General features: G+C 50.9%; 2 protein-coding genes across 2 annotated transcripts in view; both read left to right on the top strand.

The window, feature by feature from the left end:
• Window positions 1–20,358, top strand: part of GFPT2 (glutamine-fructose-6-phosphate transaminase 2) — a 53,109-nt gene extending 32,751 nt beyond the window's left edge. The window contains exons 10-19 of the mRNA XM_010375031.2: window positions 2,121–2,284; window positions 3,714–3,809; window positions 3,911–4,008; window positions 4,306–4,426; window positions 6,573–6,730; window positions 7,712–7,826; window positions 12,275–12,402; window positions 14,617–14,784; window positions 16,787–16,948; window positions 19,450–20,358. Coding sequence (XP_010373333.1) covers window positions 2,121–2,284; window positions 3,714–3,809; window positions 3,911–4,008; window positions 4,306–4,426; window positions 6,573–6,730; window positions 7,712–7,826; window positions 12,275–12,402; window positions 14,617–14,784; window positions 16,787–16,948; window positions 19,450–19,494 — 1,255 coding nt within the window. The 3' untranslated portion in view covers window positions 19,495–20,358. The remainder of the gene's footprint in view (window positions 1–2,120; window positions 2,285–3,713; window positions 3,810–3,910; window positions 4,009–4,305; window positions 4,427–6,572; window positions 6,731–7,711; window positions 7,827–12,274; window positions 12,403–14,616; window positions 14,785–16,786; window positions 16,949–19,449) is intronic.
• A 1,990-nt stretch (window positions 20,359–22,348) lies between these two features.
• Window positions 22,349–23,438, top strand: LOC104671529 (tubulin beta-8 chain-like). The gene has a single exon (XM_010375032.2). It carries the CDS (start codon window positions 22,446–22,448, stop codon window positions 23,436–23,438), a length of 993 nt encoding a protein of 330 aa, XP_010373334.2. The 5' UTR covers window positions 22,349–22,445.
• The last annotated feature ends 2,790 nt before the right edge of the window (window positions 23,439–26,228 follow it).

Here is a 26,228-nt window from a genome sequence, read left to right as displayed (position 1 = left end):
TACAAAGTTATTTGTACACATTTATACAACGTATACAAAGTTATTGGTACACTTTTATACAACGTATACAAAGTTATTTGTATATGCAAAGTTTTGTTTAAAATATTTTTTCCAGTACAGTGGCTTGCCATCCTTTCTGTTTCTTCTCTAGGATCTGGCTGGATATACCTCTCTTAGAGCCTTAGGCCTTGATAGTTTCCCTCCTTACCTTTGCACCAGGAGTTAAGTGTTCATTTTCAGGCATTCACATGTGGGTGTGGCTCTTGATAGAATGAGAGTGGGTTTTTTATGTTTTTTTTTCTTTTCTTTTCTTTTTTTTGAGACGGAGTCTTATTCTGTCACCCAGGCTGGAGTGCAGTGGCACAATCTCAGCCCACTACAACCTCCACCTCCTGGGTTCAAGTGATTCTCTTGCCTCCCGAATAGCTGGGATTACAGGTGTGCGCCACCACACCCAGCTAATTTTTGTATTTTTAGTAGAGTCAGGGTTTTGCCATGTTGGCCAGGCTGGTCTCAAACTCCTGACCTCAGGTGATCTGCCCGCCTCGGCCTCCCAAAGTGCTGGGATTACAGGTGTGAGCCAGGGCACCTGGCCAAGAGTGTTTTCTCCAGTAATCCTTCAAGCACGACCTGATGGTTTATACCACAACTATATACCATTAATTACTTTTCTTTTTCATTTAGCAACTTTTCAAACTTAAAATTATTTAAAAAGACAGTTTGTATTATGATCTCAAGGGGAAAAAAATCATTATTCCTTTCCATACAGAGAAAATTATAAAAATAAACACAATGACCCTATGTTTCTTTGGTAAGCATAGCTTGTAGATTACCGTTAGGGCTCCTTTGTGTACATGTATGCGCCTGTGTAAGAAACCAGGTCTTGGCTGGGCGCGGTGGCTCACGCCTGTAATCCCAGCACTTTGGGAGGCCGAGGCGGGTGGATCACGAGGTCAGGAGATGGAGACCATCCTGGCTAACACAGTGAAACCTCGTCTCTACTAAAAAAGACAAAGTAGCCGGGTGTGGTGGCGGCGCCTGTAGTCCCAGCTACTCAGGAGGCTGAGGCAGGAGAATGGCGTGAACCTGGGAGGCGGAGGTTGCAGTGAGCCGAGATTGCACCCCTGCACTCCAGCCTGGACGACAGAGCGAGACTCCGTCTCAAAAAAAAAAAAAAAAGGGAAACTAGGTCTTTTGTCCTGATGAGTTTCCCGTTGTCTGGGATTTGCTGAGTGCACCCCCTGGTGTTATTTACCGTCTTCCTCTGTTTCCTGTACACTGGAGTTTACGAGTGTTAAAAGCTCAATCTTATTCAGGTTTGATTTTTTTTGGCAAGACTACATAGTTGGTGGTGTGTCCTTCCATCAGGAGGCAGATAATGTCTCACCATCTCTCTTTTTGTGCTGAGAGCCGTCAGGGGTTTGAGTGTTGCCAGCCTTATCCACCCATGATAAAGCTTCGTCCAGCTTTTCACCTTCTGGTTTCAACAGCAATGGATGGTCCTTGATTAGAGCTATTAATAATTAGGAGTTCATAAATTGATTATTCTAATTCTATTATTTCTTCATTACTAGCTGTATCACTTCTTAGAGAAACTTGCCTTCATACAGTGTGTGGTTGTCCTGAAAGACACATTGTTTAGAAAGGCAAGATGAATGCTTTATTCTTTCCCTTCACGACTCAGAATAATGTGTTGGTTCTCGAGTATCCTCCAGAGGTGACATTGTTGGGATCCTGATTTGAAGAAACCAGTTATAAAAAGACAACCATGATTATTGGAGAAACGTGAACGTGCTGAATATTTGATGATATAAAGGAACAACTATTAATTTTAGATATGATTATGGTATTATAGTAGGTTAAAATAGTTTTAGAGCTATATGGTAAAGTGTTTCAGAAGAAATGATACAATGTCTGGGACTGGCATCAAAATAATTCCGTGGGGACGGGAGGGAAGAGTGGAGAAGAGGAAGATTCACCTGCAAATCAGTGTTTTCCGTGTGGTGTCTCTGTCCCTCCTGAAATGCCAACGATGTGGCCCCCACGCTTGGGAACCAGCAGGGGCTGCTGCCTCGTAACTGCTCAGGGCAGGGCACTGATGCCCGTTTCCCTTCCCCCAGCGCCATCATAGAGCACACCAACCGCGTCATCTTCCTGGAGGATGACGACATTGCCGCAGCGGCTGATGGGAAACTCTCCATTCACCGGGTCAAGCGCTCGGCCAGTGATGACCCATCTCGAGCCATCCAGACCTTGCAGATGGAACTGCAGCAAATCATGAAAGGTAGGTGTCCTCTGGAGCCCGTGTGCGGCAGCCTCGGGAGCCGGTGCGTCTGGTGGAGCTCCTGACACTCTCTGCCTGGCCCTAGTAGAGGCTACAGCCCTCCTGCCCTCTGTGGTCACCAGGGTGGGGCTGCAGGTAGCCTGTGGCTTGCACAGGTGAGGGGACGTGGGGAGGCTGTCCTGGTGCCTCCAAGCGGGGGCTCCTGTCTGCAGCCAGGCGCCAGCTCTTCCCTACTGGAACTGAGCCCGGTGTGTCCGCTGCTTTCCTTCACCGACTCCGGGGATCACATTCCCACCTGCAGGCATCGTTTCTCCTCTGGGTGGAAGTCTGCAGGTCTGGGGGGTTGGGGGTACACCTTCTCCCTACAAGCAGAGCCTCTCTGTCTGTACCCACTTCCATCCCCTACAACCTCTACCCCACAGGGTAGCCTAAGCAAACTTTTAAGAACATCATTCAGCCCCCGTGATCCTCCCATGGCTCAAGGCCCTCCAGTGGTTTCCTACTGTTGTTAGAATAAAATCCAAACTCCCTGCCGCAGCCCACAAACCCCTACATTCCCGCCAGAGCTAAAGCCTGGCCCCACCACACCCAACCCTCTATCCCACTGTGCCCCGCCACAGCCCCTGCATTCGCTGTTCTTCTCATAGGACTGGTTCCTTTCATTGCCTCCAGCTCCCCTGAAATGTCACCCCCTCAGAGAGTCCCTCTCTGCTCCTGTATCTGCCATGGTCCTTCCCCAACCCCTCCCCTACGGTGGCCACCCCTTATTCCCCTCACTTGCTTCATTTGCTCGTCGCACACGTGCCAGGTCATGGACGACAGGCTGGGAGCACTGGCGTGTTGGCGTCATGAGTGTGCGTATCCCCGAGAACACGGCCTGCCCCACCTGTGGGCACCTCCAGAGCATCAGGTGTAGCTGCTGCATCGGGGCTTGAACACCTGCAGCCTCACTGTCCCATCAGCACCATCCAGTCCCCCTCAAACCAGAGCCCCGGAAATGCCTGTGTGGCTGGAAAGGTTTTTATTACAGAAACTAGGAGGGTATTTATTAGAAGGAAAATTGCCTGTTTCTTTGGGCCTGCTTAGCCGTACTTTCCTAGCTGGGTGGCTTTTTGGGAGGGAAGCACTTTACTTTCTTTTGGCCTTGCTAAGGGAGCATGGCCCAAAGGGACCAGCCAGGCCATTTGTTACTTGCATGCCTGGGGCAAATCCCTCCCTTCCTCAAGCTCCAGGGTCCAATATGTAAATTGGAGAGAGCCCTGGTCCCTGACCTGCTTCCCTCTGACGGTAGTGAGTGTCAGGCAGGATAATCCCTGGGGATGCCTTTGGGAATCTGCAGTAAGCTTTGCAGGAGTTGCTATCACTACTGCATAATGAAAAACAGTGAAATATAATGAAATTAAAACTGACCAGACATTTATCTGACCAGGTAACTTCAGCGCATTTATGCAGAAGGAGATCTTTGAGCAGCCAGAATCCGTTTTCAATACTATGAGAGGTCGGGTGAATTTTGAGACCAATACAGGTAATTCCTGCACTCAGTGGGGAGGCTCCGCCTGTGCCTAGTCTCAGGGAATGCGGTGACTGTGTCACCTCAACGTTAACACCCTGCTGTGTGCCCTGCAGTGCTCCTGGGGGGCCTGAAGGACCACTTGAAGGAGATCCGACGATGCCGAAGGCTCATCGTGATTGGCTGTGGGACCAGCTACCATGCTGCCGTGGCTGTAAGTGGGACACATGCGTGTGGGGAATCCACAGCAGTCTAGGACCAGACACTGGCCTTCAGTCTGATCACTCATTTGGCCTTCTGAATGTGGCTAAGCCCTCGGACCCATTCCCATGAGCTAGCGTGAGAAATGACACGGAGCCCTTTTATCTTCGAGGTGGCCTGTGGGTGACCAAAGTCCCCTCGCCACCTGGACAGTGAGGTTCCGTGTCAGATACTGACCCTAGAAGCCCAGCTGCCCCATGTCCCTGTCACGCCTGTGACTGACTTTAGTCTCCATGCTTGTTGGCTTCAGACACGGCAAGTTTTGGAGGAACTGACCGAGCTTCCTGTGATGGTTGAACTTGCCAGCGATTTTCTGGACAGGAACACACCTGTGTTCAGGGATGACGTGTGCTTTTTCATCAGCCAATCAGGTAAGGGACACAGGCATTGTGGCCAGCCTTGCATCAGGTCAGCTCTGAGCTCTCTCCTCTTCTCCGTAAATTCAATTAATTCCTCTGCATGGCTACCCTGTGCTGCGAACCCGCTCTTGCAGCGGTCATTTAACCCTTAGAGCCGCGGATTGCTGTCACCATTGTATGGGGAGGGCAAGAGATGTCTAAGGCCATGCAGCCAGGGGGTGACAGAGCTGGGATTGGGCTGGAAATGACGCACATTTGTTTTTCCCCTGCCTCATGGCTTCTCCCTCTTCTTGCCTATCCAAGACTTCAAGGAGCACTTACCAAGGTGCTCATAAATGTTTGCTGATTTATGTTAATAGAAAAAACATCTCCTTTAACATTCTGTTAGGTTGAGAGTCACGTAGAGGACCCAGTGTGGGCTCTGTGCCCGTATCCAAGCCGAGCGGCCTGTGGCTTGCAGTGCCCACGCTGCCCAGCAGGGGGAGGTGTGGGGAGAGGTGCTCCCTTTCAGGACCAAGGAAGGTCCCCTGAGCTAAATGCACCCCGTCTGGTGCCATCCCAACACTTGACATGTGCTCCAGCGGCCTCAGGGAGGTGATCCAGGGCCATAGGCTTGGAGTCTCCTTGAGCTCGTGGAGGACTTTTGAAATGTTTTAATTACGGATAATTCCAAACCTTTATAAAAGTAGAGTTTTCATATAATGAATATCCCAGCCTCATCCAGCCCGTCTTGTGCCGGTCTGACACACTTATACTAACCCCTCTTCTCCTTAGGGTTACTTTGATGCCAATCCCAGGCATCATGATATTCATCCACATAAATACTTCAGGTTGTATGATTAAAATGATAAAAGAAAAACATATAACCACAGTGTTACTGCCACAACTAAAATACTGATTGTAATGCCCCATCATCTACTGGGACTTTTAGTACTGCTGCCATTTTCAGTTTTAAATACCATTTCCATTTTGTTGGCAAGCGAAGAAAAACCAGTACAGATGCACCGACCATCCGTCCCCCCACCTTACGACCCAGGACCTGCCGTCACATTCACCTTTGGGTTTATGATCCCACCAGAGCCTGAAACTGTTTTATAAATTGGTGGGAGACATTAACAAAAGAACAGAGGTGGACCTAATAGGAAAATAATGCAGTGGCAGGTTCCGAAATTCTGTATGTATAGAAGTCAGCCCTTTAATGAGATTGGAAAAACACTATCAAACCCTGGGGCGTGGGTGAAAAAAGATAGAACCCTGTTTCCCCCACCCTCGCCGCAGTACCCCGTGACACTGCAGTGCCATAACCCAGGGCTCTGAAGAAAGAAAAAACAGAGGAGAATTGGGCCACCTAGTACCGGGCGGCCCCTGCCTGCCCTGCAAAGCTGGGACAGACACAGCCAAGAGCCGTGGCCCTGCAGACAGAACAGCCTCCCTACTCTTGAGGATTTCAACAGTTTTGATTTTATAATCTGGCTTATGCTGAATTTAATTTGAGTTCGGAGCTGTGGCCCTGCAGACAGAACAGCCTCCTGACTCTTGAGGATTTCAACAGTTTTGATTTTACAGTCTGGCTTATGCTGTAATTTAATTTGAGTTTGTTAGGACTTACAGACATAGGGAGTTTGTGCTGGTTTATGCATGAAGCTGTTTAGCTTTATTCTGAAAACAATCTGAGTCCACACTGAGAGGCTTGCGAGAAGTGTCCTTTCAAACAATCTAGTGAGAAACACCACTTGGGGACATTCCTGCTTTTCAAATGTTCAATCTGTTCCATCTGAGCACGTTCTGAATAAGGCAGCTTATTCAGCTGCAGAAAGGGTGCTGGGAGCCAGGCCCACCTGTCACCGGCTGTACGGCTTTGATCAGAGCACCGGTTTCCTCCTGTCGTGAGCCCTCATCCTCAAGAGGAAAACGGGGACGATGGTCCTCACGGGGTTGTCACGAGATTTAAATGAAAAAGTGCTTGCCACATACATAGTAACAAATCTTGAATGTAAGAATCCACGGAAAAGGCTGTTGAGCGTGCGTTTTCCTTTCTGAACACCTGGCTGTGTCTTAGACACCGATTTCCGTGTTAGAGCGGAGGTGAAGGAGGAAGGGGTTTGGGGTGGGGCTGAGGCCGGCGGAGCGCGGCACTGAGAGGGCCCCTGTGCGGCAGGCGAGACCGCGGACACCCTCCTGGCGCTGCGCTACTGTAAGGACCGCGGAGCCCTGACCGTGGGCGTCACCAACACCGTGGGCAGCTCCATGTCTCGCGAGACCGACTGCGGCATCCACATCAATGCAGGGCCGGAGATCGGCGTGGCCAGCACCAAGGTAGGAGCCAGGGGCGCCGCTCCCGGGGAGAGCCTGGCCGAGGCAGGTGCACCAGAGGCCGCAAGGTCCCGGAGGCCGCTCTCCTTAGGCCTGGACGTGCTGGGCAATTGCGCCCTGCTCTGCCCGCGCCACCGCCTTTCTTTCCCCTTCCCACCTCACCCCTTCTCCCCCGTCCCTTCCTTTCCCCTCCCCTCTTGGGTTCCCATATCTTCATTTAGTCTCATTTTATTCCCATGTTCCTGTGTTTCGTTCATGTCGTCTTGTGGCTCTTTGAGCACCTTGGAGACCCCATTTTAAAGCCCTTTGGGCCTGACATGGGGCTCCCACCTGGAATCCCAGCACTGTGGGAGGCCGAGGCCGGAGCATCCCTTGAGCCCAGGAGTTCCAGACCGCCCCGGGCAACCCTGTCCCTTCAAAAGTAAAACTTAGGCCAGGTGCGGTGGCTACCGCCTGTAATCCCAGCACTTTGGGAGGCCGACGCGGGCGGATCACCTGAGGTTGGGAGTTTGAGACCAGCCTGGCCAACATGGTGAAACCCCATCTCTACTAAAAATACAAAAATTAGTCGGGTGTGGTGGCTCATACCTGTAATCCCAGCTACTTGGGAGGCTGAGGCAGGAGAATCGCTTGAACCTGGGAGGTGGAGGTTGCAGTGAGCTGAGATTGTGCCACTGCACTGCAGCCTGGGTGACAGGGCAAGACTTTGTCTCAAAAACAAAATATAAATAAATAAAACCTAAAAATTAACTGGGCAGGGTGGTGGCTCCTGTAAATTAACTGGGCAGGGTGGTGGCGCCTGTAGTCCCAGTTACTCAGGAGGCTGAGGTGGGAGAATCAGTTGAGGAGGTAGAGGCTGCAGTGAGCCGTGATCTCGCCACTGCACTCTGGCGTGAGCAACAGGTAGACCCTGTCTCAAAAAGTAAAATAAAGTTGACTTAAAAGTGAAAATAAGATCCTTGCCACCTCCTTCTTTGTGCACAGGCTTATACCAGTCAGTTCATCTCTCTGGTGATGTTTGGTTTGATGATGTCTGAAGACCGAATTTCACTACAAAACAGGAGGCAAGAGATCATCCGTGGCTTGAAATCTTTACCTGGTATGTTCTAGAATTAGCTTTCCATGTTTTCAGATCTAGTGGACTGTTGCCGGCCACTCTCTGTTGACTCTCGCCTGTACAGGATGTTGTTCATTTCTCCCTCCTCCTAAAACTTTCTAGCCACCCCAGCTCCCTCCTGGAGCCCTTGCTGCCTCTGTCCTCGTCCTGCTCGGCCCCTGCCCTGACTCCCTGCCTCCCTGCCTCCCTGGTCCTCAGTGGTGCTCAGCGCTTTCTCACCTCAGGGCCTTCGAACTGGCTGTTTCCTCTGCTGAACCATCTTCCTCCTGCTCTGCATACAGCCGACAGCTTCTCATCTCCGAAACCTCAGCTCAAATGTCACCTCCTGAGACCCTCCCTGGCCACGCTAACAGAGGCCCCAACCCTAGCACTCTGTGAAACGTTAGCCTGTTTACTTTCTTTATAACACACCTCATGACCGGAAATTGCCTGTTAACTGTTGATTGGCCTGTCTCCCCCAGCTAACATGTCAGCTCGGCGAACACACGGCCCTGTCTGCCAGAGCCGCCGCTGGATAGCTGGTATCCAGCACAGGCAGGCATACAGTAGGTGCTCAGTAAGTACCTGAGAAAGAGCAAATGGCCTCAGGCCCTTCCTATGCCAGGCGCTCCTTGGCAGTCCCACCACACTTTCCCCATTTGCTGGGTGCAGCAGTCCCAGCTGTTGTAGCTGGTGAGATACAATGTCTGTTGCACTAAATCATGACCTCCTTGGGGACCATGGCCTCCCTTTTCTTCATTCATCCACCACACATATATTAAGAACCAGTGCCATGCCCTGCCCTATGTGCCATCCCTGCCGTGCCAACATAAGCAGCGGCTCACCTCCTTCAGTCACTCACATGCCAGAGTAGGAGACAGACCTCTGTGCAGGCCTGAGAGGTAGAGATGAGTCGAGCCTTGCCCCCGGCTGGCGTGGAGTGCTCACTGCGGACAGGACATCACGGGGCTTCTGGGGGGGTGCCCTCCCAGAGACAGAGTGGGCACTGGAGCCTCCCTGGGAGCCGGGGCCAAACCCCAGAGCAGGCAGTGGGGGAAGGGCCACCATAGAGAATGGTCAAGTCCAGGCCCTCGGGGCCTGACACTGGCCGAGACAGCATGCTGAAGGTTTATTTCTGAGAAAAGCATTCTTCCTTTAAGCCAGGTCATAACCATGCAAAACAAGATCCAATTCTGATGTCTAAGTCAGCAGTTCTCCAAATGTGGTCTGCAGGTCCTGGGTGTCTACAAAGCCCTTTAAGCAAAACTGTTCACATAGTAATATAGCAATATATTTTTTATAGCAAATCTCTTTTTTTTTTTTTTTGCCTGTATCCACATTTGCAAAGGCAGTGGTGGCTGTGCCTGGCACCCAGCACACTAGAAGGCCTACTGGTCATTGTGTCCTTCACCAGCACACAGCCAGTTTCCCTTAAGAATGGCCTTGACATCCAGGCGCGGTGGCTCACGCCTATAATCCCAGCACTTTGGGGGCCCTAGGCAGGCAGATCACGAGGTCAGGAGATAGAGACCATCCTGGCTAACACAGTGAAACCCTGTCTCTACTAAAAATACAAAAAATGAGCCGGGCGTGGTGGCGGGCGCCTGTAGTCCCAGCTACTGGGGAGGCTGAGGCAGGAGAATGGCGTGAACCCGGGAGGCGGAGCTTGCAGTGAGCCGAGATCACGCCACTGCACTCCAGCCTGGGCGACAAGCGAGACTCTGTCTCAAAAAAAAAAAAAAAAAAAAAAGGAATGTCCTTGATGAGGTGGTAAAAATTATTAGTCTGTAAATTGCAACTCTTTTTAGTATTCTTTATAATGAAATGGAGAGTATGCATAAAGCCTTTCTACTGTGGCCGGGTGCGGTGGCTCACGCCTGTAACCCCAGCACTTTGAGAGGTCAAGGTGGGCAGATCACCTGAGGTCAGGAGTTCGAGACCAGCCTGACCAACACAGTGAAACCCCATCTCTACTGAAAATAGCCAGGCATGGAGGTGCGTGCCTTTAATCCCAGCTACTTGGGAGGCTGAGTCAGGAGAATTACTTGAACCTGGGAAGTGGAGGTTGCAATGAGCTGAGACCGTGCCTTTGCACTCCAGTCTGGGCAACAAGAGCAAAACTCCATCTGGGGGGGTGGGGAAAGGCCTTTCTGCTGTACAGTGAGGAATGGTGCTTGTCTCAAGAGAAGCAGCCATGCCATTGAATAGCAAGCTGATTTTGGTGTTCGGTAGACATTTTCTCGAAATGAACAATCAGCAGACGCACCAGTAGAAGCGACCCACGGTATTTGTTGCCAATGATAAACTTTGAGCTCCCAAGCAAAACTCTGAGTGTTAGAAAACACCTCTGTTACCATGAGCTTGACCAGTTCCCAACATTTAAAGACTTCTGTGGCCGGGCGCGGTGGCTCAAGCCTGTAATCCCAGCACTTTGGGAGGCCGAGACGGGCGGATCACGAGGTCAGGAGATCCTGGCTAACACGGTGAAACCCCATCTCTACTAAAAATACAGAACTAGCCGGGCGAGGTGGCGGGCGCCTGTAGTCCCAGCTACTCGGGAGGCTGAGGCAGGAGAATGGCGTAAACCCGGGAGGCGGAGCTTGCAGTGAGCTGAGATCTGGCCACTGCACTCCACTCCAGGCGACAGAGCGAGACTCCGCCTCAAAAAAAAAAAAAAAAAAAAAAAAGACTTCTGTAGGGCCGGGCACGGTGGCTTATGCCTGTAATCCCAGCACTTGGGGAGGCCGAGGCAGGTGGATCACAAGGTCAGGAGTTCAAGACCAGCCTATCCAAGATGGTGAAACCCTGTCTCTACTAAAAATACAAAAAACAAAAAAAAAAATTAGCTGGGCGTGGTGGCGGGCATCTGTAATCCCAGCTACTCAGGAGGCTGAGGCAGGAGAATCACCTGAAACTGGGCAGCAGAGGTTGCAGTGAGCCAAGATCGCACCACTGTACCCCAGGCTGGATGACAGAGTGAGACTGTCTCCAAAAAAAAAAAAGAAAAAAATACTTCTTTGATAAGATCAAGGTGACTTCAACAAGGTGATTTTAAAAAAAATTTTATAATAAAATGTGTCCATTTTAAGAAGATTTACATACCTTTGTGGCCAGTTCATGATGTCACAAAATTATGCACTTGTAAATGTTCCATTTAAAAGCACAAGACAGAACAATAAATTTTAACATAACAAAGTAGAAAAAGTTTATTGATAGGATTTCAGATTCTATATTGGCACCTACCCTTTCAAGAACCTACTGTTTCTCGAGTTTGGTGTACTGTGGTGTCAAAGAACAACATTCGCAATTATCTGAAAAATAATTTAAATACTCCTTGCTTTTCCAACTACGAATCTGTATTTGTAGGCTGAATTTTATTTTTATACTTCAACCAAAAGAACATATCACCACAGATTGAATGTGAAAGCAGATGTGAGAGTCAACAGTCTTTTATTAAAAAAGCAGACACTAGAAAGTTTTGCAAGAACGAAAAACAGTGCCACTCTTCTCACTAATTCTTGTTGAAAATGTAGTAATGTAATAGATTTAGCGTTGTTATTTTAAAGTGAATACTTTTAAATTTCTCATTGTTATTTCCTTCCTTCCTTCCTTCCGTCTTTTTTTTTTTTTTTTCTGACAGAGTCTGGCTCTGTCGCCTAGGCTGGAGTGCAGTGGCAGAATCTCAGCTCACTGCAAGCTCCACCTCCTGGGTTCACGCCATTCTCCACTCAGCCTCCCAAGTAGCTGGGACTACAGGCGCCCGCCAACACGCCTGGCTAATTTTTTGTATTTTTAGTAGAGATGAGGTTTCACCGTGTTAGTCAGGATGGTCTCTATCTCCTGACCTCATGATCTGCCCGCCTCGGCCTCCCAAGGTGCTGGGATTACAGGCGTGAGCCACCATGCCCGGCCCTCACTGTTATTTTCTAATCTGGTAAATGTTGACAGATTTAACACAAAAACAAAGGCTCTTACGGATATGCAGTGATTTGAGGGACTTGCAATAATTTTCAAGAGCGTAAAGGAGTCCTGAGACCAAACAGTTTGAGAACTGGTGGTCCCACTTACAGGGGCGTTGTCTTGAGACACAGCAGGAAACAGGGGTGTTAACTGGTGGTGTCAGCTCTGTCTCCAGTGGGTGAGTTTGCCTCTCTGAGCCTCAGTTGTCTTACCTGTAACATGGAGTGAGAAATGATACTTCCCTGCCTGCCTTGTTGGTGCTCAAGAAAGTACTTGCACAGTACAAATCCCCACCCTGACAAAATCCTGGCCAGGAGCCCAAGTTATTTCTTTGCTGTAATCTACGTTTTAAATGAGTGCAAGGAAGCAAAATGTACTAAGTGATGTGGGTTTCAAAACCTCCTCCTCTTAAACCTCAGCATTTGTTTTCATGAATATCGCTCTAAAATCGGCATGACTGGTTTTCTCCCTCTCCTCCATGCATGGCCCAGAGCTGATCAAGGAAGTGCTGTCACTGGAGGAGAAGATCCACGACTTAGCCCTGGAGCTGTACACGCAGAGGTCACTGCTGGTGATGGGGCGGGGCTACAACTACGCCACCTGCCTGGAGGGAGCCCTGGTGAGCCCCCACCCCGGCCCCCACCCCCAGGAGGACAGGCACAGGAGACCTGGAGGAACCAGCGGGAAGGAGGGCAGGGCGTTGGGCTTGGGGAGGGCCAGGTCTAAGGACCCCTTGACCACTCTTGTGAGCTTGTGCTAAGCACCAGCTCTCCACCAGGTTTCTAGCCCTGGGCACACAGAGATGGGTGAGGCAGGTGCCTGTCCCCAGGGAGCTCCCAGTCTACTGAGGAGAAAGGGACAGGGCACCTGGCGTGTGCCCCTTCAGCTGTCCAGCCACTGCCAGGGCCCAATTGGAACAGCTCGCTTAGACCTCATGAGCTTCTTAGGAGCGGCTGGCGGTTGCTATTCACCTCTCATCCAGGAGGAAACAAAGCCTCCAAAAGCTTAACTATCTCACTCAAGATGACGTAGAGGACCCGAATCAGACCTGAGTCCATGGGGACCGAGTCCATGGGGCTTTTGCTTTTTTCCGCCACCACCAAAACTGCGAGGGGGGTTCTCCGCAGAGTTTCCTTGTTACCCCTCAAACTTCCAAGGGGAGTTTGAGATCCTGCAGGAATAAACTTTGAGGGCCCTGCTTTTTCAAAAATTGGTGACAGGCCGTTTGCCCCCTGCAGCAATAAAAATCCACACCAGCAAGGAGAAAGCTGATGGGGCAGGGAAAAGGTGCCAGGACCACAGGGCTGCCCAGAGGGTGGGCAGAGGACCGGGCCAGGGTGCTGCATCTCGGGTTTGCCCTCTCACTGTCAGTGTGCCGTGCACAGAGCAGATGCTCAGCCCAGGTAACAAGGACAGCGCTCCAGGTGAGGCTGCACTGACCATCAAGTGAGGGCATTAACCATGGCCCAGCTGGGCTGCCGTCCTCTCCCATCTCCTCCCCACCACCCCCATTTGAAAGACAATGCTAGGCTGGTGCAGTGGCCCATGCCTGTAATCCAAGCACTTTGCAAGGCCAAGGCAGTCAGATCATTTGAGGTCAGGAGTTCGAGACCAGTCTAGACAACATGGTGAAAGCCCATCTCTACTAAAAATACAAAACTTAGCTGGGTATGGTGGTGCACGCCTGTAATCCCAGCTACATGGGAGGCTGATGGAGAATCGCTTGATCCCAAGAGGAGGAGGTTGCAGTGAGCCAAGATCGTGCCACTGGACTCCAGCCTGGGCGACAGAATGAGACTCCCATCTCAAAAAAGAAAGAGAGAAAGGAAAGAAGGAAGGAAGGAAGGAGGGATGGAGGGAGGGAAAGAAAGAAAGAAAGAAAAGAAAGAAAGAAGAAAGACAATGCCAGTTGCAAGTGCTCACCGGCAACATTCAGAATTGATTTTCTTGGTCTTGGTGGAAGCCGAGGACAGGCAGGTGCTGCTTCTTGGGCTGCAGTAGAGGTAAGGCCTGGGGTGCACTGACAGCCCCCAGATGACTCTGCCTCATGGGTGGGGAGCTCAGCTGCAGTGGCTGAATGTACTGGTGAAAGGTGCACATTTCAGCCATGCCGCCACATGAGTCTGGTGGCTGCTGGCACGAGCCAATGGTCCTCTGGTCACTGGGAGGCCGGCACTGCAGCTGTCTGCAGCTTCCAGAGTGGAGCCACACTCCTTACAGCGTTGCCCTGACCCAAATCAATAGTGCTGGCGGGGAGTCAAGAGATGATTTATTCGACTGTCTCACCATTTCAGTGATGTGGATCTGTGGTAACTGAATAGAGACGGATCTACCTGAATATAGGAAAAAATTAATGCAAATACCCGTTTGTGCGATTTTGCGTGGAACCACTCTTTAGAAGTTCTTAATGGGCGAATGCTTAATCAGATCATTAATCGAAAGTATAGCTAAGCAGAATATAATACCGTCGTGATAAATGTGGCTGGCTCGGGAGGAGGAGAGGGCGAGCTAGGCTGACTCCGACTTGTCTGTCCTAAGGGGTGGCTGTGCGTGGCACTGGAGAGAGACAGAGCAGCAGTGCTGGGGGCTGGTGTGGGGACACAGAGGTTGCGTCCTGGGCTGGTGCATGCCCTGGATGGTAGCCAGGCCTCTCCCCAGGCCCTTGCTGGGTGTCCTCAGTGCTGTCAACCACTCCGGGCGTCTGTCTGCCTTGCAACCCTTGGCTCTCTGCCTTCCGGAGTCATCCTTCCCCTGGTTCCCCTTCTTCCCCTCTGGCTGATCTGCTCCTGCCCCATCTGCCCAGAGTGACTCTGATCTCACCTCCTCTTTCCAGAAAATTAAAGAGATCACCTACATGCACTCAGAAGGCATCCTGGCTGGGGAGCTGAAGCACGGGCCCCTGGCACTGATTGACAAGCAGATGCCGGTCATCATGGTCATCATGAAGGATCCTTGCTTTGCCAAATGCCAGAATGCCCTGCAGCAAGTCACGGCCCGCCAGGTGAGGGCTCTCCACTGGACTGGGCCAGCTCTCTCCTGCTTTTCTGCACGCATGCCCACCTCACCACTGTCTGCCAGTACCAGCGATGGATGGTCTGGCCAGCGAGTGGCTGTGAGCGCACACCCTCCCCGGGCCCCCTTGTGAGGAGTACACACCCTTGGAAAGGAACTGGTCAGCCTGCAGCTGTCCCACACAGCTCTTTGGCGGGGCCCAGGTCCCACACTGCCGTGAGCAGCGCCAGATGCTGGCCTGGAGCTCAGGGGAGGGGCTCCTGGTGGAGATCCCCGGGGCAGGGTTTCCCCCGGTTCTGCAGCCAGGCAGCTCTGATGTGAACTACCTGGAGTTAGGCCAGATCTCACAGGGCAGGGGCACGGCTTTCCAAAGACTGCCCTTGATTCAGGCACCTGTTGCAAGCCAGGGAACCACCTGCATTTCTGAGCAACTGACTATGAATCCAGGGATTCCCACTCTCCCTTCAAGTTCAATAATTTTCTAGAATGACTCAGAGAGCTCAGGAAATCACTATCGTATTACAGTTTTCTTATAAAAATCACAGCCAACCCCAAACAAGGGACCCATAGTTTGAGGGCCCCAAATGTGAAGTTTGTGTCCTCAGGATGTGTCACCCTCCGGGCACGTCACTGTGTCTCCAGGGAGCTCCCCCGAGCTGCCAGCTTCAGTGTCCGGAGTTTGTATTGTGGTTTTATTAAATAGGCAGGACAGAGTGAACCACTGGCCATGTGATTGAACTCAGTGGGCAGCCCCACTTTTGTCCTTGGAGGTCGGGAGATCAGGCTGACAGGCTCATGTCTCAAAGCCCCACCACTCTAATCATGTGGCTGGCTTTCTGGCAGGGTGAGACCCCATCCTGGGACTATCTGCAGGCCCACCACGAATCGTCACCTTAGCATACAGTCAGGTATAGTCCAAGGGACCTCCCATAAATAACGAAGACGCTTCTGTCACATGGGAAGGTTCAGAGGGTGGGAGCTCCCTTCCTGGAACCGGCCACAAAGACCAACCAAATGCTTTGTGCACAGCAGCTGCCCTGAGGTAGGAGGGCAGAGTTCATGAAGTTTCAGGGAGATGAAATCCAACAAGGTGCCCCATCCAGATGTCACCACCCCTGGCTCAGCACAGAGGTCAATGTGAGGGGATAAAACACAACTGCATCATTTCCCCACTTAAAACCCTCCCATACCTTCCTGTCAAGCCACAGGTAAGCCTTCCCTGGTAAGGAGATCGCCATCCTGCTGCATCATTTGGCACCCCCATTTGTGCCTTGCCAAGAGCAGGGCAGACTCACTCCTAAGTCTAGAGGGGCTCATGGTCTAGTGGTGGAAAACAAAAACCTGCCTTTTTGTCCTGCGTTATCTGGCCCTTTCCTCCTGCTTCAGTGAGTTCCAGGCACTCCAGCTTTCCTTCTGTTTCCCACTCATGCTGCGCCCACACCCGCCTCCAGGTCTTGCGCTGGCTGTTCCTGCTGTCTGGAATGCTCTTCCCACAGAATGCTCTGCCGAGAGTTGGCCTCATCATTTAGGGCTCAATCCAGATGTCTCCTGTTTTTGAGAGAGCCTCGGAGACCTCACCCATCTCCCAATCACATTATCCTGTTTTCTTGCCTTGGTGGCATGTCTGTGGAATTGATCTTTATTTCTTGGTGTCCTTGTCTAGGTGTCTGTTTTCTACCACTAGACTACGAGCCCCGCTAGACTTAGGAGTGAGTCTGCCCTGCTCTCGGCAAGGCACAAATGGGTGCCGCATGATGCAGCAGGGTGGCGATCTCCTTGTCAGGGAAGGGGAAGAAACCCACCAAAAAGCCTCAGATACTTTATCCTTTCCAAGCATTTGTGTCCCACACGTACCGCCTCACCCGGGATTCCAGCAAATGCAAAAGAGGACTGTTCTCATCACAGTCCTGTAGCTTCCAGATCCTCCGCATGCGTCCAGGATTGCTGCTTTCAGAGATGATCTATTTTATGATCCCATTTCTCTGCTCCAGGGTCGCCCCATTATACTGTGCTCCAAGGACGATATTGAAAGTTCCAAGTTTGCGTATAAGACCATCGAGTTGCCTCACACTGTGGACTGCCTCCAGGGCATCCTGAGCGTGATTCCGCTGCAGCTGCTGTCCTTCCACCTGGCTGTGCTCCGAGGATATGACGTACGTCTGAAAACTGCACCTAACAGCAGAGAGGAGAGACATAGCCCCAAAGTTCCTTTGTGTTCTTTAAATACTTAAATAGTCATAGAATAAATAATTTTATTTAAAGTAGCTTTCTTTTTCTTTTCTTTTTTTTTTTTTTTGAGACGGCATCTCGCTCTGTTGCCCAGGCTGGAGTGCAGTGGCACAATCTTGGCTCACTACAAGCTCTACCTCCCAGGTTCACGCCATTCTCCTGCCTCAGCCTCCCGAGTAGCTGGGACTACAGGCGCCCGCCACCACGCCTGGCTAATTTTTTTTGTATTTTTAGTAGAGACAGGGTTTCACTGTGTTAGCCAGGATGGTCTTGATCTCCTGACCTTGTGATCTGCCCACCTCGGCCTCCCAAAGTGCTGGGATTACAGGTGTGAGCCACCACGCCTGGCCTGAAATAGCTTTCTTTTTAAAGTAGCTTATACCACCTCCTGCCCCCCAAAACAAGCTGGAAACTGTAAAATGTATAGAGAAGATCATGGCACTAAACTATAACCTGGCCAGCTGAGGCAGCTCACACCTGTAATCCCAACACTTTGGGAGGTCAAGGTGGAAGTATTGCCAGGAGTTTGAGACCAATTTGGGCAATATAGCAAGACCCTGCCTCTATAAAGAAAATTTTAAAAATTAGCCTGATGTATGTACCTGGAGTCCCAGCTCTTGTGGGGCTGAGGTGGAAGGATCACTTGAGCTCAGGAGTTCAAGGCTTCAGTGAGCTCGGATCACGCCACTGCACAGGGTGGGCAGCAGGAATGAGACTCTGTTTCAAAACAAAAAACCAGAAACAACCTCATCACCCAGAGGCAATGTCAATTAGCAAATGTAGTGTTTTAGTCCAGGTTTTTCCTGTGCATGTGTTTTTAAAAAAAATATTATTTAATATTATGTCAAGGATAAAATGTTTGCATTTTCCTTCTATTGTTATATTGCAAGTATTTTCTTACATCTTTATGAGCTTGTTATATGTAGCATTTAATCATTACATAATATTACACCACAATCTTATAATATGATTTTCTTAATGTTTACTTAGCCAATCTTCTACTATTTAAGCTGTTCCCAGTTTTTTGTCTTCATAAATAACACAGCAGTGAACGTATTTGTACGTACAATGTTGCCCCACATTTAAGATTTGTCCTGGCCGGGCGCGGTGGCTCACGCCTGTACTCCCAGCACTTTGGGAGGCCGAGGTGGGTGGATCACAAGGTCAGGAGATCGAGACCATCCTGGCTAAAATGGTGAAATCCCGTCTCTACCAAAAATACAAAAAATTAGCTGGGCTTGGCGGCGGGAGCCTGTAGTCCCAGCTACTCGGGAGGCTGAGGCAGGAGAATGGAGTGAACCCAGGAGGCGGAGCTTGCAGTGAGCCGAGATCGCGCCACTGCACTCCAGCCTGGGTGACAGAGCGAGACTTCTGTCTCAAAAAAAAAAAAAAAAGATTTATCCTTAATATAACAAATGAGCTATGATCTAACATTTTGGACTCCTAACATATATTGCCACATTATGTTCCAGAAAAGAACCAATTTATTATCTCACAGCAAGTGAGAACACACAGTTCATAGAACAAAGAAATAGAAGTTTTATTACAATTTTATTTTGAAGCTTTTAAAGATACATAACAATACAAAGAATATAATGAATACCTGAATATGTACATATCATCCAGAGCTGACATTTGCTAACATGTTTTCATATGTGTTTCAACTTTTAAAATATCTAAATGTAGTAAGACATTGCAGATACCAGATACAGTAGAAGCCTACTTTTTTTTTTTTTTTTTTTTTTCTGAGACGGAATCTCGCTCTGTCACCCAGGCTGGAGTGCAGTGGCACAATCTCGGCTCACTGCCACCTCTGCCTCCTGGGTTCAAGTGATTCTCTGCCTCAGCCTCCTGAGTAGGTGGGACTACAGGTGCGCACCACCATTCCCAGCTAATTTTTTTGTATTTTTAGGAGGGACAGGGTTTCACCATGTTTGTCAGGCTGGTCTTGAACTCCTGACCTGATGATCCACCTGCCTCGGCCTCCCAAAGTGCTGGGATTGCAGGCGTGAGCCACCGCACCCGGCCCAGTAGAAGCCTACTTATGAACCATTCCTATATTTCCTTCCCACTCCACCCTAAATTAGTCACATGGAATTCATATATATTTTTACAAGAAAAATGAATTTTTAACAGTATACATCAAGTTACCTGTGTTTAAAAGCATGAACCATATTCTTTAAATCATGTTAACAGATCATGACACACATCAGGTACACAATAAATGTTTATTGAGGGACTAAACCTTAAACAGTTAAATGAAGCTTCTGGACTAAGGAAGCTGCTTCCAAGATGCAGGTCTCTACGTTGGTGACTATGGTGAAGGTCTGTCTCCTTGTTTTTAAGTACTCTGAAAATTGTCTTTGAGAGGTAGCATGTTCCTGAGATCTTCAGGGTCCTGAACAGCCACTTTTTTTCGTTTTAGGTTGACTTCCCCAGAAATCTGGCCAAGTCTGTAACTGTGGAATGAGGATGAGACCGTGACAAGACCATCACCACCTTTCCTCTGATTCCAGACCTGTCCTAACAGCAGGGATGCTACATGGGAAGAGAAGTGGGCATCCCACATATTCTGCGTGCTCCTGTAGAATTTGACAGCTTCCACGTGCCTTCTACCCAAGTGCTTTTGCTTACAGCAGATATTGTTTCTCTGTGTCCTGAAGTCGCCAGAGGAGAAGGGAATCATTGTTTACACATGGGGACCAGAGGAGACTTCTCCACTACTGTGCAATAGAGATACAGCTCTCTTCAGAGTAACTGTGAACCTTTTATAACCAACACTAGAGTTAGTTTTAAAAGACAAAATATTTATAATGACGATTGTATAGCTTTAAGTTATTTTTCTAGTATGTGGCTTTCTGTAGCCGTGGTCACGCCCAAACTGTTCATCCAGCTACCCCTGCGCTGTGTCCTGGCTTGCTTCTGGCAGGTGGCATTCATCTCAGACGTGAGCACAAGGCATTGGCCCTCCGGACTCCTTTCTCCTTTTCTTTCCTGTCTAGGCTGCTTCTGAATCCTGTTACGTGACATCCATGAAGCCCCTCAGCACCCATCTGTGCTTCCTATAAGTCCAGTTGAAATCTCAACCTCCTTCCACACTTTTTTCTCGTGTGTGGCCCAGATCCTTCCCCGTCTCCAACTTCTGTTGAATCTGATCACAGCTCTTTTTAGGTCCAGGCAGCATTTTGGTCCCTGCTCCTTGCCCATATAGTAAAACAGCTTGAAATATACCATGCAAGAGAGTAGTTTCAAGTGGGTGACTCTGCTCTCGATTTAAAAGCGTGCACAATCAGAGTACTATGCAATTTTACGACAATAAAGAACATACCATTTTTTGTGTGTGTTTGCATTTTGTTAACCTCATTCTTTTTGTGTACTTTGGATTTTGAGGACTGTGCAGGAGCTCGGCCGTGTTTGGAGGGGCAGCCCTGTTTGTTAGTAACCATTGGCCTCTTCCTCAGGTCCACCTGAGACCTATGGGTTTCTAGTAGGAAAACGAGGGCTGTTTTCTAGGATACAACAAATGCAAGAGATCTGGGACTCAGCAGAGGGGCCACTGAACCTGGAAGGGGTTGGCCAGAACCTGGAGACAGCACAGAGGGCTGAAACTCTCTCACAGAGGGCTGAAAATTTTTCCCCAATTAACCTGTTACAGTCCCTGGTTTCATTAATACAATCAGACAAGAAGATTGAAAGCCAGAGAGTTCAAAGTTTTGTGAAGTCGGAACTTAGGCTCCCTACGTAAGTGCTATCACACACACCCTGAATGATGTCTTCATGACAACTGATGTGTGTCGCACTCGTATCTCATTAAATTCTGTTCAGGATTACCTACGGGCTACTCAGCAAATTTCCATCCCCTCCTCTGCCCTCACGTGTATCACAGGGGCTGGAAACGTGGGAACTACATTTCCAGGTTGTCCACCAGTGAGAGGCATTCATGGGAAACCTGGAAGACAGCTGAGTGGCAGAAACCATTTTGTGTTTCTCTCTGGCAGAAGCAGATAGAAATGTGGCTTCAGCAAATGGAGGGTTCTGCTATGGCCCTTGGGTGCTGCCCAAAACGCACCCACCTCAGCATCCCAGGCAGCAGTGACCATGAGCAGAGGTTTCCTGTGGCTCCTCTAAAATCCCAACTCTGGAGAGCTGGCAGGAACCAGGCGCTGCAGGGGCTTTTCCTGACTTCTGTCCTCCACGCCCTGGGTCAGTCCCAGGGAAATGGCTAGAATGGTTTCTGTCCTACTCATCAATCCATGACCAATACAACTTCCAAGATTAGGAGACTACAAACCAGCCAGAACATTTTTCTCCGGACAAGACCTAGAAAGCGTCTTTCATCCTTATGCCCAAGAGGCGACGGCCATTCTGACTTTCGTGCTAATTATTCCCTTGCTTTTCTTTATAGTTCCACCTGTGTATCTATCCCCAAATACCCTGTCTAGTTCGAAAGTGGAGGGCGAGCGCACACTGGTTGTGCAAGGAGAGGGCGGCACTGCCTCCGCTGGACGGAGGCTCCCGGAGGTGAGCAGATCAGTCTCCAGGTCGTGGTCTGACTCCCACTTCTCTGGGAACTGACAAGGCCCCTCCTGGGGAAGTCATGAGCAAGGTCTCGAGGGAGTCTTGGGCTCAGCACAGTCAGGCACCTGGCAGGGCCAAGGTGGGGACCATGCAGCAGAAGTATGGTCAGAGGGAGGGGGCTGCCCTGTATTTCCTGCTTCTAAGCTCACCATGGCCTGCCTTCAGCTCTCTGTGGGGGGAAAGCTGGGAGCTTCTGTGAGTGTTGTGTGTCCTCAGCAGAGGATGGGAGCGCCCCTCATTGGCACCTGGCCAAGCCAAGTACTGCAGAGAACCTAGACCCTAGGTCTTCATCTTCGGTGAGCTGTAGGGGAGGACTGGGGTGCGGCTTCTTAGCCAGGGCCACTCAAAATCTAGGAGTGCCCCAAGGTCATGGCCGTGGGAACCGTGAATCCAGGGCCCCTGAACACCCTCCTATCCTCCCAGTCGCTCCATCTGCCTCCTAAACAGGCTTTGGGAGGAAGGCCCAGGTGTCTCCTCAAGGTGAAGAGCTACTGATGTCAACTCCCTGCAGGGAGCTGAGCTGGGGCCGTGGCTACTGCCTTCCCTGAAAATGGGCAGGAGCCACCTGCAGGGAGTCTGTTAGCCTGGTCTCAGGTTTGACTCCTGACTTAATTTCTAACAGGGGAGGCTGCTGTCCTGTAACTCTGGGGGAGGGGTTTCATTTGCTCCACCTGTAGGGAGAACGGTGCTCTCACCTCACATGACACTTGGCCCTTTTTGCATTATGGTGACCACTGATGACCGTATACCTGGCCATCGAGTGACTGGCTGTACTGTCTCACAGGTCAGAGTGGGGCCGGAAACAACTGGGCCAGGGGGCACTACACAGAAGGCGCGGAGCTGATGGAGTCAGTGATGGACGTTGTCAGAAAGGAGGCTGAGAGCTGTGACTGCCTGCAGGGTTTCCAGCTGACCCACTCCCTGGGTGGGGGGACGGGGTCTGGGATGGGTACCCTTCTGCTCAGTAAGATCCAGGAGGAGTACCCAGACAGGATCATAAACACATTCAGCATCCTGCCCTCGCCCAAGGTGTCAGACACGGTGGTGGAGCCCTATAATGCCACCCTCTCGGTCCACCAGCTCATAGAAAATGCAGACGAGACCTTCTGTATAGACAACGAAGCGTTATACGACATCTTTTCCAGGACCCTGAAACTGCCCACGCCCACCTATGGTGACCTGAACCACCTGGTGTCTGCCACCATGAGCGGAGTCACCACGTGCCTGCGCTTCCCAGGCCAGCTGAATGCTGACCTGCGGAAGCTGGCCGTGAACATGGTCCTGTTTCCCCGGCTGCATTTCTTCATGCCTGGCTTTGCCCCATTGACCAGCCGGGGCAGCCAGCAGTACCGGGCCCTGACGGTGGCTGAGCTTATGCAGCAGATGTTTGATGCTAGGAATATGATGGCCGCGTGTGACCCCCACCATGGCCGCTACCTAACGGCGGCTGCCATTTTCAGGGGTCGCATGCCCATGAGGGAGGTGGATGAACAAATGTTCAACATTCAAAATAAGAACAGCAGCTACTTCGCTGACTGGCTCCCCCACAACGTCAAAACGGCTGTCTGTGACATCCCATCCCGGGGGCTAAAAATGTCAGCCACCTTCATTGGGAACAACACGGCCATCCAGGAACTCTTCAAGCGTGTCTCAGAGGAGTTTACCGCAATGTTCTGGCGCAAGGCCTTCCTCCATTGGTATACCGGCGAGGGGATGGATGAGATGGAATTTACCGAGGCGGAGAGCAACATGAACGACCTGGTTTCTGAGTATCAACAGTATCAGGATGCCAAGGCCGAGGAGGAGGAGGAGTTTGAGGAGTATGCGGAGGCCTAGAACTTTCCTTTTCTAGGTAAAGGGGGGAAGCAGTGTGGATTCTTTACTGTGTTCTGACTGCCATGTGTCACTATGCACTTGTTCGTGTCTTCACCTCTCCTCCTGCTGCATTTTAAAGCATTTTTATAGTATACGATTTTGCCTAATAAAGTATTCTCATAGCATCTGGCTTCACCTCCAACTTTTCTATGGGCCCTCCTCCGGCTACGGCTGCCAGGTGCGCACGGTTCTGCAAGGCTGAAGCTGTTTGGGTTTGTCGCGTGCCAAGGAACAAGCATTCCAGTGGCTCCAGGAGGGGTCGGCATGGGCTGTGGACATGGCAGGCAGACTTCATATGAACCTGGGGATGCCCTGGGCCTTGGGCGGCTATGTGGTGGAAAACCTGTTCTGAAGGCAAGCCTTGGCTTATCCCATGTTCCCCTTCTAGGGGACCAGCTGGCCCTCTGTTTCTGGAACTTTAAAAGTGGTCAGTGACCCTGGTGGACAATGTCCCCAAAGTCCCATCTCAGGGTAGGAATGTGGTCAGACAGCTGGCTCTGAACCAGCAATGAAGGGTGGGCAAGTAGGACCCCAGCCACTCCATCACCATGACGGCCTGGCTGTGTTTGTGTGGCCTCATTCTCTTGAGGGGGGCATGGGATATCTGGCAGGGACTGGTGGGCAGAAAACAAGCCCAGCATATACTCACATGCACTGACCCTTGTGCAGAAGGGGAGTAGGTCCTGGGGGCCATAGATGGTGGCTGCTGGGCCTGTGTGCTCGGGGCAGTCTCTCCAGAGGCACAGATGGGGTTTCTGAACAGGACCTGAGGAGACGGGCAGCTGCTCACAATGCTGCTTCCCCCAACTGGCAGCCAGTGAGAAAAACGCCTGAGTGGAGGTCTGACCTGCCCCAGTCTGGAGGGCTGATGCTCTCTGGAAAGGTGGCTAATGCGTACTGTCTGCTGTCTCCCTGTCCCCCACTCCAAAACTTCAGGGCAAAAATAACCCAAGATTGTCAGGATGAGACTGGTGAGGGTGGCACCTTTGGGGATAGGCCCTTTAGCCTGGCAGAGTCTCCTCCCCAGGCTTCTCTGGGAGCCTGGACTTCAAAGCCTGCTTTGGGGAAACTGTCAAATAAGAGATGTGTGTGTGAGCTGGGTGCCAGGCAGCATGCATGGACGGTGCTCTTCTACCTGGCTCTTGTAGAACTTGTCCATGGCCTATGTGATGGTCTCTTGGTAATTCCGACTTCCACCCCATCACACAGATAAGATGAAGCCAGCATAGCCTGGGGGTGGGCCGATGTATAAGTTCTACCCCAGATCCCCTGGGCATACCCACCTGCTTCCGACATGTCGGGGAAACAGGTGAGGCCCCTTTTTGTTCTCTGAATGTTGGCAATGGTCTATTCCAGCCAAATGGGAATGGGCAGGCAGGAGAGTACCTCATCTTGAAAGAAGTGGCTCCTGGAAGCAGCTGGGAGGGGGCAGAGGTCCCCCATACTCCCCCCAAACCTGTTCTCGGAGCAGGAAAAAGGGCCTCTGTGACAGCCCTGCTCAGTGGCTCTCACTCTGAGGGGTGTCCTTGCCCAGCCCAGGTGCGCACCCATCTGAGATGGCCTTGCATGGACCTGGTTGGGAAAGTTCAGCTGCAGCAACCACTGGAACCTGCCCACACCTAGTGTCTCTACTCACGCGTGGGGCTAGATGTTCCTCCCTCCTGTAGTGGTACAGCCAGAGTGGCAGAGGGGGCAAGTCACTGCTGCAGTTCCCACGTGGGTCTGAGTGGGGGTCAGCCTGGGTGCACATGTATTTCCCAATTACCTGGTTCCATCTGGGGGCTTCATGAACAGGAGTGGTGCTTTTCCAGGCCTCTTTTGCATATACCAGCTACAGGCCCAGGTTTCCCAAGTTTCTGGAGCCTCTCTTCCAGCCTGGCAAGTGTGGCGTGTTGTAAGGGAAGGACATCAAGCCTACAGGCAGCAGAACCTGTCTGGGTATGTTCTCTACCCCTGGAAGCCCTGGTTGTTTACCTCTTTGGGTGAGAGTCGGCTTAGGATCTCGACATTCTTGAAGGACTTCAGAACTATACAGACAGCGGCTCAGGAGGCAGCAGGGGCTGGGACTGGCAGGTAACCAGTGTAGTGGGGGTTGTAGGGCTGTTTGGTCTTGCAGGGAATTCAGGGAGGCTTGGATGTGCTGAAGCTATAGACGAGCTTGGGCTTGGATATGGAAACAGCATAGAGCGGCCCTTCAGCACGCTGGGCTCTGAGTAGATGCACCTGGTCCACCTACAGGTGTTCCCCACCTAGAGCACAGCTGTGGATAGAAGCCGGGAAAGCTGTGGAGGGAAGAGGAGGAGGAGGGAGTCTCAGGGCAGCCCCAGCAGCCAGGCAGGGCCTCTGCAAGTGAGAGGCAGATCCAGCCTGTTGGCCACTTAGCAGCTGCTTGGCCAGCGGCAAACCACCTGACCTCTGTTCACCAGTAAATGGGTGTTGCAGAAGGACTTTCCTTCTGGGACTTCTGAAGCTCGAAGGGGCAGCACACACCACGTGCTGAGAAAGCACCGAACTCAGGCAAGCTTCTCCAAGAGCACCTCATCAGATTAGCATCCAACCTGTACAGGACACCATCGAATCTCCCCATCCCTCCTTCCAGCTGAAGAAACCAACCCGTACAGGACACCATCAAATCTCCCCATCCCTCGTTCCAGCTGAAGAAACCAACCTGTACAGGACACCATCAAATCTCCCCATCCCTCGTTCCAGCCGAAGAAACCAACCTGTACAGGACACCATCAAATCTCCCCA

Source organism: Rhinopithecus roxellana, chromosome 3 (genome assembly GCF_007565055.1).
Source record: "Rhinopithecus roxellana isolate Shanxi Qingling chromosome 3, ASM756505v1, whole genome shotgun sequence".
Taxonomy (NCBI): domain Eukaryota; kingdom Metazoa; phylum Chordata; class Mammalia; order Primates; family Cercopithecidae; genus Rhinopithecus; species Rhinopithecus roxellana.
Note: the sequence above shows the minus strand (reverse complement) of the source record. Positions and strands in the feature narration are given on the sequence as shown.

Coding starts and splice junctions, on each gene's coding strand:
- LOC104671529 (XM_010375032.2), top strand. CDS start 22,446: ATGGAGTCAGTGATGGACGTTGTCAGAAAGGAGGCTGAGAGCTGTGAC.